Consider the following 18,847-nt stretch of genomic DNA (forward strand, 5'->3'; position numbering starts at 1 on the left):
AGTAAAACTGTATTGATGTGTGTCCGGTATCAGTCAGGATATTAGTCACACATGGACCAAGATTCTTGCTGATCATCAGCATCAGTAACATTAATATCTGTCGGTCTCATCACGTCATTTGATGACTTTTAAGTGTTTACTTTCGAAATTAAATGACCTTTTAAAAGATTCATCAATTAGCATCATCAATCATCCCGATTTCTAAAGTATAAATATATATATATGAAGAGTTCAGATGCAAAAGCCTCTAAGTGCCATCTGAAATATATATATATATATATATATATATGTGTGTGTGTGTGTGTGTGTGTGTGTGTGTGTTTGTTTTGATAATACAACCCATAATATGTGACCCTTGACCACAAACCAGTCTTAAGCACGGTTATATTTGTAGCAATCAACAACAAGACACCGTATGGGTCAAACCCGTATGGGTATTTTTATTTTATTATTTTTATTTATACCATATTTTTATTTTATGCGACAAATCATCAGGATATTAAGTAAAGATCACGTTCCATGAAGGTATTTTGTAAATTTCCTACTGTAAATATATAAAAACTTCATTTTTTATTAGTAATATACATTACTAAGGACTTCATTTGGACAACTTTAAAGGCGATTTTCTCAATATTTAGATTTTTTGCACCCTCAGATTCCAGATTTTCAAATAGTTGTATCTCAGCTAAATATTGCCCTATCATAACAAAGCATACATTAGTGGACTGCTTATTTATTCAGCTTTCATATTATATATGGTATAAATCATTAAAATTATGACCGGTTTTGTGGTCCAGGACCATATATAATGGTTAAGCCCTTGGACTGCAGTGAAAATGACACAAGAACAATCCCAGGTAAGGGAAACCTTTAAACTATAGAGACTTGCTGAGACCACCCTATCACCATTATATCCTTGAGCTAACATCAACTTTGTCCATAAACATCAACCATAACAGCCTTGAGTAATTCATAACAGGTAGGCTATAGATATTTCCCCTTTCACTGGGCTGAAAAACAACTGGACTCTGCCTTGGAGAAAATGATAACACAAAATCATTTTGTAATCATACGTAATGTGTGAATTGAAAAATGACACCTTTCACTGCAAATAGAAATTCCATTATTAAAGAGCAGGTTTCTATAAAACTAGGGCACCTTGAATGACAGAGAAAGATAAAGAAAAAGCAGGAAAAAAGAGCTGTAACAGTACCTGAGGTAAAGTTACTGGTGAGAAAACTCTGCCAATAATAAAAGAATTTCTGAGTATTAGGTTGCATCCTTATAAACTCTTGTGTGAACCCTGCACACTTGATCTGAAAGATTTTTCATCACATGAACTGACTCGTAGCACTCCACAGACAAGGGCAAATAATCTAAAAGAGGAGAGCAAGGAGCCAAATTAGTGAAATGATTCAGTGGAATCAATCTATATGTAATCAGACACTGAATCTTCTTCCACTCATGTGATTCACTGCAATTACATAACTGGAAAGTTATCCAATCAGACAGAGATCATTTGTCTTTCAAAATGATGAAAAATAGGTTGCGTGAAAAATGCACGCTTTAAAGGTTAAATCAATGCCTGGTCCACTGCCTTTTAATGGTTCAAGTTTCATAAACAACCCCTCTGTACTTTATAATCCAGAAGACATCACATCCTCTATGTGGGGGCTTACAGCACTCCTCCAAAACACCATTATCACATGTTTATATTTATCTGTTATTACACGATTAGGTTTTAATGTCAACACCTAAATGTCATCTCAGTGGTTATGTTTGACATAAAGATGAGATCATTTAGGCCAGTTCACGTTTGAGACTGTTATTGCAACTGTGAGTAAAGAATTTAACAAATACATCATTATTCAAAGTATTTAGCCTACATGTTTCCTCTTGTTTTGTAAATTCAAGTTCACATTTTTACCCTTTGTAAACAACTTGGAGTGTATTTGAGATTCATTATAATCTCCTCCATTGAAGCATCTTACATGAATTCAACATGACTAAATTAGTTTCTATTCCATCAGGAAGGATTTCTAGGTATTTTGTGGTCATGAAAACATTTTACTATTACTTTTAAAAGTTGAATTCAGTTTTGCCTAATAGGCAGCCAAGGCTGTTACTGTAATGGATTCAGTCTTTCTTGTGCGTCAATGGCTGTGGCAATGGAAATCAATGCGCTGTCGCTTTAAATGAAGTGAAAGGTGGGCGTTCCCATCGGCCGTAAAGAGCGAGAGTAGGGCGGAGACAACATTAAATATGTATCAGTCTAGTTACCCCTTAGAGACCAAACGCAGATGAATGAGACAGATTTGGAAGAAACACGCACGGCCACCTCGCTTTAATCACGTCCAGTTTCTCCGACACTTCCAGAGAAGTGTAAATGGGCAGACTAGAGACGCCCAGTGAGTGCATGAAGGCGACTTGACAGTGCAGACGAGCGCACGTCGCTTAAGCCACACATAATAATAGCCTACTGGTTGCGATTTTTGAATTGGATTTCAACAGTTTTACAACCTATCTCACCGTTGAGATATTGTTATTGTTTTCCAAGCCTTTTTTAAAAAAATTCACAGACGATATGGACACCATATTGGACACCTTCGCTTCGGACAAACTTTTTCCCAATTCCAACCTGTTGGACCTAGAAGATCTGAATGAGAGTGATTTCTTATCCAATGTGGTACGTCAAACCTCCGCATCTTCTATCATTATGAACAGTAGCAGAGAGAGAAAATGAGCAGTATTAAGTTGCGAATGCCTTAAAGATTTTGTAATACTTTTTCCTGTGCTCTTATTATGAACTTTAAATAATAATTTATTGTGAAGTTTGGAATATTTATGGTCGTTTTGTTATTAATAGCCTACCAGATAAGCTTAATGTATTATTATGCTTTTATTACATATGTATATGCGCATATATATATATATATATATATATATATATATATATATATATATATATATATATATATATATATATATATATATATGTATGTATGTATGTATGTATATGTGTGTGTGTGTATATAGGTGTTTGTTCAGTTTATCTGTGTGTTTATTTGTCACACATGTCTGGGATGTTGTGCTGCAAATTAAACATGAACAAGGGCAGGAGTTCTCAAGCTGTGAAGTTTGCCCAGCTGCACACAGATGGGGCAATTTACAACTTGAACCGGACCTTTGGGGAATGGGGGAGGTCTTCGTTAATGTTATTTATTCAAACCACGCCCACACGCCGTAATCATCCTGTTTAACTAAACCACGCCCACGGATCGCTTCATCCTGTTTCTCGTGTCCGGCCACAGCCGGCGAAGCAAGATGCTCAAGTTATTGGACTTCGTGGTATATTTGCTTTTTGTTTGGAGGGCAGAAACACAGTCGACGAGTTTGCCTGGCACAGAAAGTAGGAGAGTAAGAAAACTTATTAGGTGGGGAACCAATTCCGTATAGGCTACCGTCACGTTGTGTTTGTTGTTTATTCTGAAAGTGTCTGAATAAACAAATCATGCCAACGGGGGAAAAAAAAGTTCATGTTAGGCTACTGTGGGATAAAAGTTTTACGAGTGTACTTGGTGCAAACAAATTGCACAACAAAACTGTGACATGCAAAAAATAAATAAATAAAGTACCCCATCATGTTGTTCTGAACCAAAATGTAATTTTTTCATGGAAAACTGAAGGTGAATTGCTTTGAGAATATCCCAGCTTAATATTTTGAAAGTAGATTACCTTTTTAATGGAGCGGTTGAGCTCTAAAATCTAAATGTGTCTGGAAAAAACTACACTATTATTAAAAGTGGTCTCAAAAACTAATAGAATTTATTCATTGCGTGGAAAACATAGAACATAGTGCATTATTCCTATAGTGTTTCTTGGAAGAAAGTAAGTCAGACAGGTTTGGAACGATGCGAGTGGGTATATTAAGAATTTATTTTAATTTTTGCATAACAGATTCCTTTAATTAGGTCAGCAGGAAAGTAATGTTTTGGTTGTTAATGCATTTCACTTGATGCTAGCATAGTGTTCCATGTGCATATGATCCATTAGGAGCCCAGGACACTTTTCACTGTGATTCAGACACTCCTGTTGCTAATGCTTCTACTGACACACATTCATGATGAGGTTCTTTTAATCCCATCGCAGAGAGACAGAAATAGACTAATGTCACTATTATGCGGCTCAGACAAGATGGAACCGTTTTGACCTTTATTTTATCAGGGAAGCAGCAGCAGCAACAGACAGGAGACGTATTCTGTAGCCTCTTATGAGCTACCTAAGCCCAAATACTATTTTCTACAGTACAAAGTCGTTGATAGACTATAAATGATAAACTTTATAACTATATATATATATCATACCTCCTTAATAAAGATGCAGTTATCAGATAGATAAACAAAAGAAGATAAATATAGATAAAACTGTTGTCCTGACATTCTATAATTAATCTAAAACTATTTTCAGGGAAAATTCACCCCCAAAAGTTTCTCATAATTTACTCTCCCTCACGTCATTCCAAACCTGTATGGCTGACATTCTTCTGCAGCACACAAAAAAATTGCCAATTTTTGTGAAATATCCCTTTAATTAGTACCTTCTTATTTGATTATGTATTTATGATTGTGTATGCATTTTGTGTCCTCATATTAATTGTAATAAAAATACATTTGTCACACCGTGGGACCTTTTCAAATTAACTTGTGTATTTGATTAATGTTAAAAAAAAGAATGTTTAAAACTTTTAATAAATGGTGGCCAGGACCCAAATTATACCCCTTTCCTTATATATGCATGTAAATTGAACTTACAATCTTGATGCTGAAATAAAAAAAAAGGTAATAGAAATGATAATAGATATTAGATAAACTAGATAGATAGATCATTTAGTCACTGTCTGGCTGTATATCTCTAATGAAATCCTTTCTTGTCTTATAAGGATTAGAGTGTTAGGGTTCCTTATGAAGATTTTGCCTCTGTCTATTTTTTTTCTGTTGGTTGCTGAGGGTATTTAACGGGCAGTATTCAATCCAGATGTCCCTCATTGAGTAACAGCTGTGCTCCAGTTTGCTCTGTAAGGACCTGACTAAGGAGAGAGTGATGATAGAGAAAAGAGAGAGAGGCTTGTGATTGAAGGAGGCTCATTCACGGCTCCTGATAGCTGTCTGTGTATACGCGTGCATGAGCGTATGCATGCCACTGTGCTCCTGTGTGGGTGTGTGAATGGACGTCTGTAAAAGAACACTCCAGACACTCCATGGTCCCCCACTCTACCCCTAGGCATATGTGTGTGTGTGTGTGTGTTGGTATGTGTGTATGAGAGACATTGGCCCTTTAAGGCTCAGTGAATGACTGCCTTGTGCCCTCAGAGAGGAAATTTCTCCTGAGTTACACACACTGGTTTCTGACCTCCTGTGTGTTTTTGTTCATTCATTCTGCCATTATATTTATAAATGTCAATGGATCAATCCAGCACTGTTGCGTTGAGATATATTTATAAACTGGAATTCCTCCACAGCGGGAATTTGTATTTGTGTGGGGGGGGACCAAATATCCCCATAAGGATAGTAACACCTGAAATCATGTACAAAAGGAAAACAGATTGCATTCACAGTTACCTAAAAATTAAGATTTGTCATTACTTTCCTAGCTTTATGTCACTTCAAATCAGAATGACTTTCTAACAGTGCAGTGAATAGAGTCTGAAGACTATTGAGTATCATAAAAGTGGTTCATATAGGCCTATACTCATGCACTATATTAAAAGTCTTCTTGCGCAATAAACACAGACAGATTATTCTTTGTTCCATCCAGTGATGATTAATTCAGTGACAATTCATTCAGGCCACTAATGTGAACTGGGTTAACCAATTAATTGAAAAGGTCTGACTCAAAAGAATTGTCAAAGTTTTCAGTGACTTAAAGGTTTATTGTCTAAAGGTTATGTCTCACAAAGTTATTGTATGGCTTTTGAAGATTTGGTATGTAGTTTGCTTTGTAATGGGGCCACATTTAAGCTACTTTTGTTGTGCTTTTCCATCCTTTTTGACACTTGGAAGCTTAATTTTCCTTTTGTGTTTCACGAAATAAAGGAAATCATTTGGGTTTAGAATGACACAAAGATTAGAGGAATAAATTATGACAGAATTAAAATCTTTCCTCTAAATAATGTTTTAATGAAAATGTTAAAATGCAAACAGATTTGTGGGGCCTTTAGAATAGGGGAGAGAAAATATTACTATCTCAGAATAAGAACTATACGAGGCAATGGAAAGTCCCCCTACAGTGATAGAAGAACGTATGTGTGTGCGCACGTCTGGCCATTTAAATCACAGCTTTAGAGTAATTGCATGGCTTGCGCTAAAGGGTGGAAATCAGCACGTCTCATTCCACTGTGTGTTAAAGCTAAGATCACAGAGAGGATAAGTGAACCACAACAACGCAGAAAAACCTCAGGCTTATTTAAATGACTTTATATTATATATCTGCTTTATTTTTTTGGTGCGTCCATCATACAAAGGGAGCTGTTGTTGTGATTCTGTCTCTTTCTTTGGATTTATATTGTTATTATACTGCTGTTTTTTGCCCAATCTCGTAAACTGAGAATGGCTTTGGTGATGGAGAGAATGATTCACCGGGGTAATCTCATAAACAGGATACTGTTTACATCTTTTACCTGTTCAGTCACTTCCCACATGTGAGGAAAAAACTGAAACCTGAAAAGCAAGGGAAGTTTGATGCTTTTCTTCCATCTTCAGTATTCTGAAGAGAAGATGATGAGTCAGATTCAAGACTATTCTTTAGAAGCACATAGCGTGCATGTCTGAACACTAAAAGACTGGAGATGATATCTACAGGTTTGGCAGGTCCCACCCGTCCTAAAAGTCGTTTCATCTTTGCTGGTACATCTAAGAACACTCTGAGCCTGAAGGGTTAAGGGGTATAGACACCATATGTAATATCTGAAGCAAAACATGATGCATTTCATGTGTATCCTAGAAGGCAGGGAGTTCTAGTTGACAGCCGTGTTTTTTTTTATTGTGACTGAAATAATAAATGATGGTCTTTTATTAGTAGAGACAGACATCTTCTACCAGGAGTCTGGGGTGAATGTTGAGGGTTTGGAGCAGGGGGAGGTGAAGAGCATCTGGAGGGGAGGAGTGGAGGAAAGGCAGCACATTCCTCCAGAATTTTCTCTCAGATGTAGCTGTCCACACTTTTTTTTAAAAAAAGGAGAGAAATAGAGAAAAAGAAAGAGGAGGAAAGTAAGAAGAGATGTTGCGTAATCTTCAGAATGACTAGGCCAACGATAAAGATAGTAGTGATATGACTCTAACTGTTACTCTCATCGCAACTCTCAACATCTGTGAGCTACAATTAAGATGACTGTAAAGAATGAAGAAATGATGAAACTCTCTGGGTGTGATACAGAAATAGAAGTTTAACTCTGTGATCATGGAGTTGGATTCATCATAGCAGCCACACGATTTAACCCAGACTTCCACCGAAATAAAGGCTAAAGCTTTTAATCAGTCACTTTTTCCCAGTCTGTGTGAATCTAGAAGAAAAATCTAAATTCAACCACTGTGTAATTTTCACATGTGCTTAGTTCTCACACACGTTCTTTACCTGTTCTGCACAGGACAATGTACGCCGATCACTCCCATTATGTAGCTTTGTCATGTATTAATCAGTAAAGGTTAAGTATGTCTGCTGTTGTCATACCTTTGCCTTGGGTTTTAAATCTGCTAATTTGGACATAAATAGAGAGTTCACTGAGGTGTGTTCTTACGTGAGCGTACATTCAAACACGCACAAAATAACCAAATCAGCAGTTAGTGTGTAGAGACTTAAGGGTGTGTTAGCTTTGGTCCTGTCAAACCAGATCCTTTCTTTTTTTTTTGTTTAATTGCTAGATGCTTTGAATAGTTTTGAAGCATTTGTAAAATACATTAGAGCCAAGCAATTGTTCGGCGATAATAGTGGGCGCTGACTCTTTTCACCCCGACGCCCACCCTGTTATTGCGTAAGACATCTAGGCTAAATATATTTCATGTATTTGTTTTATTTAAATATGAACAAATAATACAAACCCTAATCAGTATATCAGTCACCACTGATTATTATTTGATCCCTTGTGCAAAAATTAATTATGCAGTATTACGTTTACTTCTTAGCTAATAATGTAAAGTTCCTCATAAATATTTCATTGTAAGTCATAGAATAAAATGTAGTAATTAAGTAAAATTAAATACAATATGTAACAGGTAATCCAGCTCTTTCCTTGCATTCAGTAAGGGGACCTTGGCCTAAAAAGGGCTGAAAATCCACAATTTAGACTTATCTTAGAGATATAACTCTGTGCCTGTGGCTTGAGAACAGTCAGGTGTCATTTTAAAGTCAGTTGTCATTTAACTTGACATTATGAACTGGTTTGAATTGCTCAAATAACCCAGCTGATTTTTTTTCTGCATTTCTCTCCTCAGCTGATGTTTTAGCAGGAGTTCCCTGACATGCCAGAACTCCTCCTGCTCTGCAGGCACTCTCTCTATCTTTCACTCTCTCTGTCGTTCTCCCGAGGGGCTGCTGTGAACAGAACTGTGGATGTTGTAGAGATCTTGGCCAACCGCTCTGTTCAGTGACCCTCTGAAGTGTACTAGATTTAACCTCCAAAGAGAGTCCTATCTCAGTTGAATTATAGAAACAAACTGATGTCATGATGGAAAGAATATTGTTATATATCCAGTTTAGTGTGTCTCTGGTCTTCTTGGGCAAATCCTATCAGAGTTTTATTTGCGACTCAGATGTTGGTCTGAATAACTGGCAGCTTCTTGATCTAACAAGAAAGTCTGAGCTGGAACACATTACGTTACCAAGGTACAGTACAGAGCCTTTGGGGCAAGATGGGCAAGAGTTTCCAGAACGTTTTAAACTGTATCTGCACTCTTGGGTTGTGTTTTGACTACTAACCTTTGCGGTAGAGCATGTTTAACTTCTTCTTCACACGTGGAAGGCATATTCTTAGCCCCATTCTAAGGCAGTGAGCCCTGCAGAGACATATGTGTACCCACTCTTAGCTCTGTCTCACCCCTCAGGCTCTGAATAAACATGTCAGGTGGGTGTCAGTGTTTGCAGGGCTTGAGGACCCCAACTATCCAGCATTGTTTTCCCAGACTCCCTCTCTATTTTGGATCAAAGACCCAGATGATTACGTTAATTACATAATGACTTTTAATTCCAGGGAACCGTTTTGAATATGTAGTATAACAGAGATGCTAATGAGAGATAATGTATTTTATTATAACTGCAATGGATAATATATTTAATTATCATAAAAACTATAATGAAGCAGGTTTCTACCTCAGAGTAAAAAGTGTAGTTGTGTAATTGTGATTTTATTTTTCCTGATTGCTACTTTATATGTCAAAACTGCAGCTTCATTTCTCATAACTGCATCTTTATATTTCACAATTGTGATTTTCGCATAATTGTGACATATTTCTTGTCTGAGTGTGACTTTCACATTATTGTGACTTTATATTTCACAATGTGATTGTCACATATTTGACTAATTCCAGTAGAATTTATAAATCATCATTGTGACTATAATTCACAATATCACATGCAGATTAAATTTTCTTGTAGTTGTTACTTTTCACAAATACCAATATTTTGAATTCTTCCGATTTTATTTCACAATCTGAATCTTTCTCTCAAATCGCGTAATTGCCACTTTGTTTCTCACAGTTGCAGTTATAGTTTTCGTATTTGTGAACTGCAATTTTTTTCCTTTATTTAGTTAACACAGTTTGTGACTTCATATCTCACATTGTGTCCCAGATATTTTACTGTTTCTTGTGACTGTATCTGACAATTCTGACTTTTCTGATTTTGTTCATTTATTTTATACAGTGTGAATGACAAATTTGACTATTTCTTGTAGATGGGACGTAATATCTCACACTTATACATTTCTGTCTCATCTTTTCCTCACTGTGGTCAGACAGGAACAGACTAGACTAACACAGCTATTTGGTCTGTATACAGGATATTCTTCTGCCCAGGGCTGTGTTGCCACAGGCTCTTTTGAGAGGGCCAATTTAGCCTGGCAAAATTACAGAGTACAGGGAGTCCTCTGAAGGGGGGATGGAGAACACATCTGCAGACCCCCTCCTCTTCCGAAATGCAACAGTAGCAGAAAATAGAGGGGCTGTGGGGATTCCTCGCTCCTTAGGATATCCCTCAGGTTCATTTGTGTCCTCAGTTCCTTTGCCCTCTTCATCTAAAAGTTCCAGTATCTGTAACTCACTGTCTTTGAGTTGCTTTTTTTACTCTGTCACGAAAATCTAGTTCAGATTTGTCTATATTTCTCCCATACTCAGTCTCTCTACCACCCAGTGTTTCACCTCCAGAAGAGCTCGTCTGGTTTGTGGCCCTCAGTGGCTCCCGTCTGGAGGTGGGGCTGAAGCCCAACTGCCTTCTGTGGTCATGGTTCTCTTGCTCTGTGGCTGACAGCAGAACATAAGAAAAATCTGGAACTGGAATTAAGAAACCAGAGGAAGGCGAGAGGGGGAAGGGACCTAAGAGTTGTATTTGGAAAGTTAGAGGAAGAAAAAATGACAAAGAAAGAAAGGAAAAAAGTGGGAGAAGGGAGTGAGGGTGCAGGAGGAGAGCAGGGACTAGAATAAGATGCAGACTTCAGATCTACCACCTCATTCTCCATCTTATCAGTACTGCTTTCAAAAAGGTCGCTGAGTTCTAAACACAAAAGCTGGCGTCTTTGAAATCCTTTCAGTGAGAAACCTGTGTGACCTGATCTCCAGAGAGGTAGGTCTGTGTCTGGTGGCAAGCTTACAAAAGTCACAGACTGCAGCTGTGAACTTGACGCCATGCCTGTAATCTAAATCAGCCCTCACCTGTGAACACCTGCAGAGGCCTGGCTCCCTCACCTGCAACGCTGCATCCCCCCCCCCAACCCCTCCACCCCACGCGCCTGGCTCATCATGCATGCTGAGCGGATCATAATGAGCGTTAGTTCATGACTATCCTCCCTGACCCATCTCTGATCTTTCACAGCTGCCACAGCTGGAATCTGAAACTGAGAATAAGAACTGGCTTTAAAGTGCAGATCTGCTGGTTTAGAGACAATATGATTGCTAAAATGCATCCTCACCCTACATTCACATGTGACTGAGCTAATATTTAGGTAAAAAAAAATCAGATCCAGTGCAGATGAGTTAGAATAGTTCATGCATGCTTCTTGGAAGAGAAAGCTCTAAATATTTAGATATGTAAATAAATAAAACTGATCAGATCATGCTGAGGCTGAAGCTGATGTTCATGCCTCACATGAGGGAACCATATTTTTAATAGCATCACACGTTGACTAGTGTAAACACTAAACATCTGCAAACTCCATTTTCAGTTCAAGAACTTCTTTCCTTCTCTCTCTTTTTTGCTACTCTAAGAATGAATCTTTTCGTAGTGACTCATTGTTCTCAGAATCAACTCAGCGAGAGGCACATATATTCCCAAACATTGTGGGTTTGGCTGTATTCCCAATTCCACTGCTGCTGAAGGATTTTTATCAGCATATTTATTTTTCCAAACACTAATGCGTTATTTTCTTGTGCACCGAGCTGCTCCGTGCACACCCTGCACTCCAGCTCCAAAATGACAAGCTCCCCTCTCCTCATTTGCATACTGAGTTCTGATTGGCTGGAGTGCAGCTGAAGGTCTGGAATAAGGGAATGGAATGCGATGATTCGAACAGTCGTGCAGTTAACCAGCCTGCTTAGACCCGGACATGACCCAAACGTTACTTCAAGAAAATGGATCAGATGGAAAAATAGGGCATTGCTCAGCCTGCACACACATGCTTTGCACTGCTACAGCTGTGGTCAATTTTTTTTACATTTTAGGAAGAGTGCCCAAATGACAAACCAGAAATATTTTAAATGACCGTATTGGCTAAGCTGAAAAAGTATATTAAGAATTTATATATATATATATATAATATATATATATATATATATATATATATATATATATATATATATATATATATATATATATATATATATATATATATATATATATATATATATATATATGTATACTGTGTGTTTATATATATTACATTAACCTTGTCTTTTCTCTTTGATATGTGAGAGCATAGAAAGAAATGAGATTTCTTTTAGTATGTGCTTCTTGTTTCAATGCCTTTTGAAGCTGTAGTACTGTTAGAGGACTACTTCTAATTATAAAATGCAGAAATACGACTCTCTCTTCCTTGTTGTACTCAATACAACATAGATAAAATCATTCTGTGTGTTTTGTTATGCAAGACTAAGACACGGATGTCGCAGAAATGAGCTCAAAAGCCCCAGCTGCAGTAATCATTGTGAAATGTCAACATAAATGCATATGATACACGTGTGAAGGATCGGATAGGTCCACTTTGAGCAGCAAATGTAACAAAAAAAAAACATGTTCCTTCAGTCTGCATTTTGAATGTGAGGAAAACCATCTTATTAAATGGATAGTTTAACAATCATTTACTCACCTTCCGTTAGTTTCAAACTTGTATTGGAGTTTTTTTCCTCTGCTGAACACAAAAGAATATATTTTGAAGAATGTTGGTAACCAAAAGGTTTACAGTAGTATTATTTTCCAACAGCTGAAAGAGATTCATACAGACGGTGAACAAATGATGACAGTATTTTCATTTTTGGGTGAACTATCCTGTTAATGTCATTATTCTACTTCTTATAAAGTTTCGCCTATAATCCAGAGACATTACTTGTTTTCATTTCTCCTAAAATTAGACCCTAATGACAGAGACACACTCTTCAAGTACTTCCAAGATCTTCTGGAATTCTTCCTCAGAGGAGCCTTCCAGATGTGGAATTTCAGGACTCTTGCATCAGCACCCCAGCATTGCATCATTACCATTGGCCCCTGTAAGGTCAACCGAAAACCAGACAGACACCACATAAGAAACTCTTAACTGACACTTGTCAAAACAGGAAAGAACTCTACAGAAAGATAAAACCGATTAGAGAAGCATTCTGACTGTCTGCTCTGATAACAAATGTACACAGGACCACACAGACAGAGAAGTTGCATACGTGAATACTGGTTTCCATCAAAGCTCATTCATAATAAGCATCATTTATATTTGCATTTTGCATTAGGCTAATAGATTACTTGACAAAAATGTCAAAGCACTACTATGCAAATTAAAATACACATGCAGCCTGCAAGCATATGCAGCTCAGAGTTATGAAATAGCAACTTCAGTCTGGATTACTCAAGTCTGTTAGTATATCCGCCCCACACATCCAGGAGCAGGAACATTTAACAAACTTCAAAAGTTTTAGGGTGGAACTGTTTATTCTGCCATGCTCAACCGTGGTGATTAGCCTGGCACTGACGGCAAGAGAGCTGCGTCATTTCACAAACTCGATCGTCAGGGTGTTCCCAGGATGTCATTCATCAAACAATACGGATAACTGCCATTGCAGGGTTTGTTTCCTGCTCCTCTGCTTATGCATCCATATGGTGAGCAACAAGTTTGACCAGATACTGCGAACTCAGGTTTGTTGTTTTGGAAGCTCTGTTTGGTCGACTAGGGACAGCCAGAGAAAACATTCATAACAGCACTGCTTTCCCAATGCCCTCTTCACAGAGATCTTGCAGTGGTTAGGGGTTTGTGTGAGAACTCGTACAGGTGCTGGGAGTCTGGATGTGTGCACGTGTCCTTATGTGTGATATGTGCATAGCGGCTGGTTTATATGCCCTCTGCGCTACAGGTGTGTCATTCACACACCTGTCCCCGTTCACCAGGATGTAAATATGATCAGGTCCTCTCACACCTTTGTCACACCCTGGCTCAGCAAACACACATTCACATACCCGTACAGCAGAGACGCACACACACGTCCTTCCATTCGCAAAATGACGACATGCATTATAAATGCACTCATGCATAGAAGAATGCGTGTCTCTTTTTTAAAATCTACTTTTCAGACACATGCACCTTAGGTTAAATAACAGAAGGGGTTTATCAGTGTTCCTCTGAATTTCATTTGAATTAATCATTTGAAAAGAGGCTGTATATCGAATTAGCATCTCATAATTTTATTTTAGTGGATCTTTGCTTATAATAGCATGATCAGGGAGTGGGATGAATTCAGCCAAATGATTGTTTGTTCATGCATTATGGTATATAGATATGCTTCAAAAGTTTATGGTTGGTAAGGTGTTTTTGAAAGTCTCTTATGCTCACCAAGGCTCCATTTGTTTGGTCAAGAATACAGTTATTTTGTGAATATATTATTACCATTTAAAATAAATGTTTTCTATTTTAAGATGCTGGAAATTTTAATTTATTTACTGAATTAAATCTTGTCTTTGCACTCTCTTCCCAGCATTTCTCCGAGCAGATGGAGGATTTCTCCAATGACCTTTTCAGCAGTTTCTTTGATGATCATCTGTTGGCGGAGAGGAACCCATTGTTGGATATGGATCTGGACCCTCCAAACCCTGACATCCAGGCAGAACACAGCTACTCTCTCAGTGGGGACTCTGCCCCACAGAGCCCCTCTATGCCCATCAAATCAGATGACGATGCAGGTTAGCAAGCAGCTCTATTCATTCCTCATCTTACATGTCATCCATCCAATCAGCTCTCTGTGTTAGTTTATCAGAAGATTTTACACTCCTGATAAACGCCATAGTTCAAAGCATCATCTATCAGCAGCTCCGTTTTTCAAAAAAGTCCCTTTCTTTTCTCTGCGTCTCTCCTCCTTATCTCCCGGAGCACCCGTGCAGCACAGAGTTCCTTGACAAAGCTCTAGCCAAGAGCTCCGTCTACCATTGGAAGCTGGGAATTCCAGGAAGGCAGCCAACACTCATACTCGCTCACTCATTCTGTCAGTTCATCCGTCTGTCTCTCTCTCTCTCTCTCTCTCTCTCTCTTTCTCACACACGCCACGATCATTCCAGGGAACTGTAGACATCCATAAAATAAAAAGGGATCTGGTTTCCAGCTTCAAATGGAGAATTTGAAGGGAAGGGGGGTGGGGGGTGGGGTTCCGAGAGTTGCATTATCCTGAACTCAGGTTGACTATGCAAGGAGTGTGTGCACAGACTGCAGCTACTTTCCAGTCTGGCTTTAAATCAGCAAATCCTTAAAGAAACATGAAGGTACTGCAGGATTTCTCGATCCATTTAGTCAGACTATATTGCCAAAGCATCCAAAATGAAGGTCTTTCAGAACAGATTTATGCCATTGTTTCTTTCTCTCTGTGCTTTCTAGCTCAAATAACTGAATTTACAGAAAAATGCGAACATTTAGGTTTGCAGCAGCAGTTGTGCTTCAGGGGTACAATTAGCCAGGTGTGATTTGTTAAAAAAATTAATAGTAAAATGAAGGAAATAATTGTTGAATTAACAATTAGCTTACTGACAGTACATTTATTTATACAGTTTTCAGGCCTCATCAGATATTTAGCTGTCAAACATTTTAAATATATTTCAGCAATCTATACCCTGCCATACTACTACCTTTTAGAGGTAAATAAATATCAAAGATGTCCTTTTAAAGGTACTGACAAGCTGTTGAACCCCTAAAAGTATAGTTTTTGCTAAAACAAATTCTAACAGTCTATGGCGTTTCGATGACCACATTGAGTTCAGGTGTTTCAGTTATGTGTGATATCCCCTCTGATCCATAAACCTGCCTCTATAAAGACTGAGCGGCTTTAAGGGGCAGTTAAAGTAAGCGCTGGCTGGTTCACTACTTTGTCTCCTGTTGCTCTGCAGTAACTTTAAACCTGCTAATGAGCATCGCTTTTCCGTCTCTGCCGGCCTGGAGTCACCCGGCTATGATACCTGCTGTCCTGAGAGACATCAAAGCCTTACAGTGCCCTGTGGGCAGGACCCAGTAGCTTCTGTAGAGTATAAGGAGGGACTTTTGCATGTGAAATTCAAACAACTTTTGTCCATTATTGAGTAACATCAGTTCTAAGCAGCATTTAAGCTACCACATGGAGAAACGGACAGAAGTAAGTTAAAATGTGCAGTTATAATCAAGCTGCGGCAGGTTTTTGTCTTGTCTTCATCTGTCTGTCCGAGTACATAGTATACTGTGTGTCACCTCAGTCTTTCAGAACAAGCACACAACACAAAGGCCAGGTGTAGTCTGATTACCACGGAAGTGTAACCAAAATGTTTATATTGCTTAACCAGCAAGACCAGCCAGCTGGTTGCTTTATACTGGTTAGTGCTGGTTTGGTTCATAAGGGATGTCCATAATCTCATTTTGATTTAATACCTAGAGAGATGAGAGCATGAGAGGCTCATTATAGAGCCAAAAGACAGAGATGACCCCTCTGATCTACCAGATCCTTCAGAAAGTGTACTTTTGGTCTAATCATGTTTGGAAAAAGCTGTAAAGATGACTAATCCTTTATTTACAGTAGACGCTGTGCATGAGTGTGTTTGCTTTAGTGCACCCTGGTGAAGGACAGACTCTTATGGCCTAATCTGGTTTACTAAGCTGAAGGGTTAGGCTATTTTACAGAGGTTCCCCACAGACTGAGAGCTATGAAGTATAAAACCCAGCGCTCTCCACCAAACAGCAGAACTCCTAACGAGCCTTGCTCTCCTGTTGTAATCAAACTCCTGCTGATGTCCTTCCCTAACAGAGGACTAACATGAAAAACCTGCCATCCTTCTTTTACAAGGCCGCATAATGTTTTATCGATCCTGCGGTGGAGCCTGCACACGAATGCTACCGATGGCGATGTGATAACGAGGGCTCCCACTATACGCAGTGCTTTCCTTCTCTTTGAAGCGTCCAGACATGTCGAGCTGTTCTCTAGCCACCCTACATGCCCCCAATCTCTCACCTGCCCCTCCCACACCATAGGCTTTTGTGTTAACAGTATAAAGAGAAGCTGGTTTGCTTTACCCTTCCGGTCAGTAACCCAGTCTGTCTTCCTCAGCTGCATCTGTATGGGGTCTGGAGTGTGAAATTTGTCACTTTCCTGGAAATATCACTCTTTGATTGCAATGTTCTCCATTGTGTTAACATCCTGCATGATATTTGCCAATAATAAAAAAAAAAAACACAAATGCATTGCATTACTGAAGATTGTCTAATACATAGTGATTTAGAAATATATTTACTTTTTGATTGTCAAAGGATTCAAATAAATTTTTTAATTGGTATGCTTATCAAATACTCAAATTTAAAAAAAATCAGAGATGCTGTGAATAATCTGAATCTGAATAGACAGTAAAGAGTATATTGGTTGTTGTTTTCATTTCATTTTACATAAGCTCGTCTGTGCCCTACTGTCCACAGGACTTGTGGTTATATTTTCCAATGTTAATTTATTTTTTAATTTGTTAATCTATGTAAACCTGCATGTAACAGTCAGTCCTTTTTCTCTGTGTTCTGTTTGTTTGAGCCTGTTATTTCTTTCCTTAGACTCAGAAGGGATGTGGTCATTCAGTCAGGATCTCACAGCCATTCTAGTGAAGCAGGAGCCCAGCCTGATGTCAGAAAACTGTCCTGATACATCGCCCCCTCTGGCCAACACCAGCACCTACTCCCATCCCCTCACTCTTGCCCCTCCGCCACAGAGAAACCATGCCGGGGAAAAGGTAAAAATGGCCATCATACAACTAATCTTGAAAACCGTTGTTTTCATACTCGTTTTTTTTTTTAGTCAGGAAGATGTTGTTTTAGAGTGGATATCAAAAGATGTAAGCAAGCTAATGATGGTGAACCTTACACACACTGCACACCAAAGGGACCATTGTATTAGTATGACAATGAAAAACATGCACACACATGTGCTTCATGTGCTCTTTTGCTCCGCTGGCAGCTTGCTCCACTTCTCTGCCCAGTGAACATGTTCGCAGTATGAGTGCGAGTGTAAGGAGTTGAACTTACTGAAGCATGGGAATCGGCTCCAGCAGCATCAGTGTTGAGCTGAGAGTAGATTAGTTCTTTGTGGCTGCTGAGGCCTCTCGAATCTGGCACCGTACTCTCTTTGAGCATCAGAGCCATGGAACTGTTCTCTTCTCCTTGACTTGACACTAACTCAGGCCAGACTTTCCGCCAGCTCCCATAAACTCTGCCCTCTCTGGGGAGCGAGGTTGTACTGTGTGAAGATACCTGTCAACAAAATAAGCAAATACACAGAACAAGGGCTTGAACATTTTTGCTAGAAGTTAACAAGTGAGAAGTGCTGTCAAGAATAACTTGGCTAGAAGAAATAATATTCAGGATGGATGGGGTTATATAAGCACATGTCATTTATTTAAGAAGGGCAGAGAGACACGCACATGGTGTAAAGCTGTTCTGACATCCCACTGGGTTCTGCTGTATTGTCAGAGTGCAGCTGTACTGGAGAGCGTCCTCATGGAGACACTGTGACCGTGTGCCACAGGAAGAGCAGCTCTCACCAGATAAACACAAACCATAAATAACATGGCGTTAAGACATGGAGCACCATAATAACTATAATTCATGATCTGCATATATTACATAATCTTCAGGCAGTGCTTTGGAACCATTTGAGGCCACCTTGAAATGTTGAATTAGTCCAAGTTATTGGTCCAACTAAAACAGAATATGACCTGATTTTGCTGTAGTTTAATTTTAATGAAACTTGACTAGAAGAGGAGGATGGCTATTTGAAATATGTTTTATAGACACATTTGAAAGATTCAGCTTTTGTGTATTTACAGTTTTTATGAATCCGTTCCAGTCCTGGGATTTGAGGCTGACAGGCTGTATAGTTGTAGAGAATATTTTAGTGACTCTTTC

The 18,847-nt window shown here is 38.6% G+C and overlaps 1 protein-coding gene across 4 annotated transcripts in view; it reads left to right on the forward strand.

Annotated features, from left to right (window-relative positions):
• The first annotated feature begins 2,261 nt into the window (after positions 1-2,261).
• Positions 2,262-18,847, forward strand: part of creb3l1 (cAMP responsive element binding protein 3-like 1) — a 29,192-nt gene continuing 12,606 nt past the window's right edge. The window contains exons 1-4 of one of the 4 annotated variants that reach the window (XM_059532843.1): positions 2,262-2,686; positions 12,828-12,962; positions 14,433-14,637; positions 17,501-17,676. In XM_059532843.1, the coding sequence (XP_059388826.1) occupies positions 2,585-2,686; positions 12,828-12,962; positions 14,433-14,637; positions 17,501-17,676 (618 nt within the window). In that variant the 5' untranslated portion in view covers positions 2,262-2,584. The remainder of the gene's footprint in view (positions 2,687-12,827; positions 12,963-14,432; positions 14,638-17,500; positions 17,677-18,847) is intronic. The other 3 variants (XM_059532820.1, XM_059532834.1, XM_059532827.1) reach the window with 3 other exon arrangements.

The sequence above is a fragment of the Carassius carassius genome, chromosome 3 (genome assembly GCF_963082965.1).
Source record: "Carassius carassius chromosome 3, fCarCar2.1, whole genome shotgun sequence".
Lineage (NCBI taxonomy): Eukaryota > Metazoa > Chordata > Actinopteri > Cypriniformes > Cyprinidae > Carassius > Carassius carassius.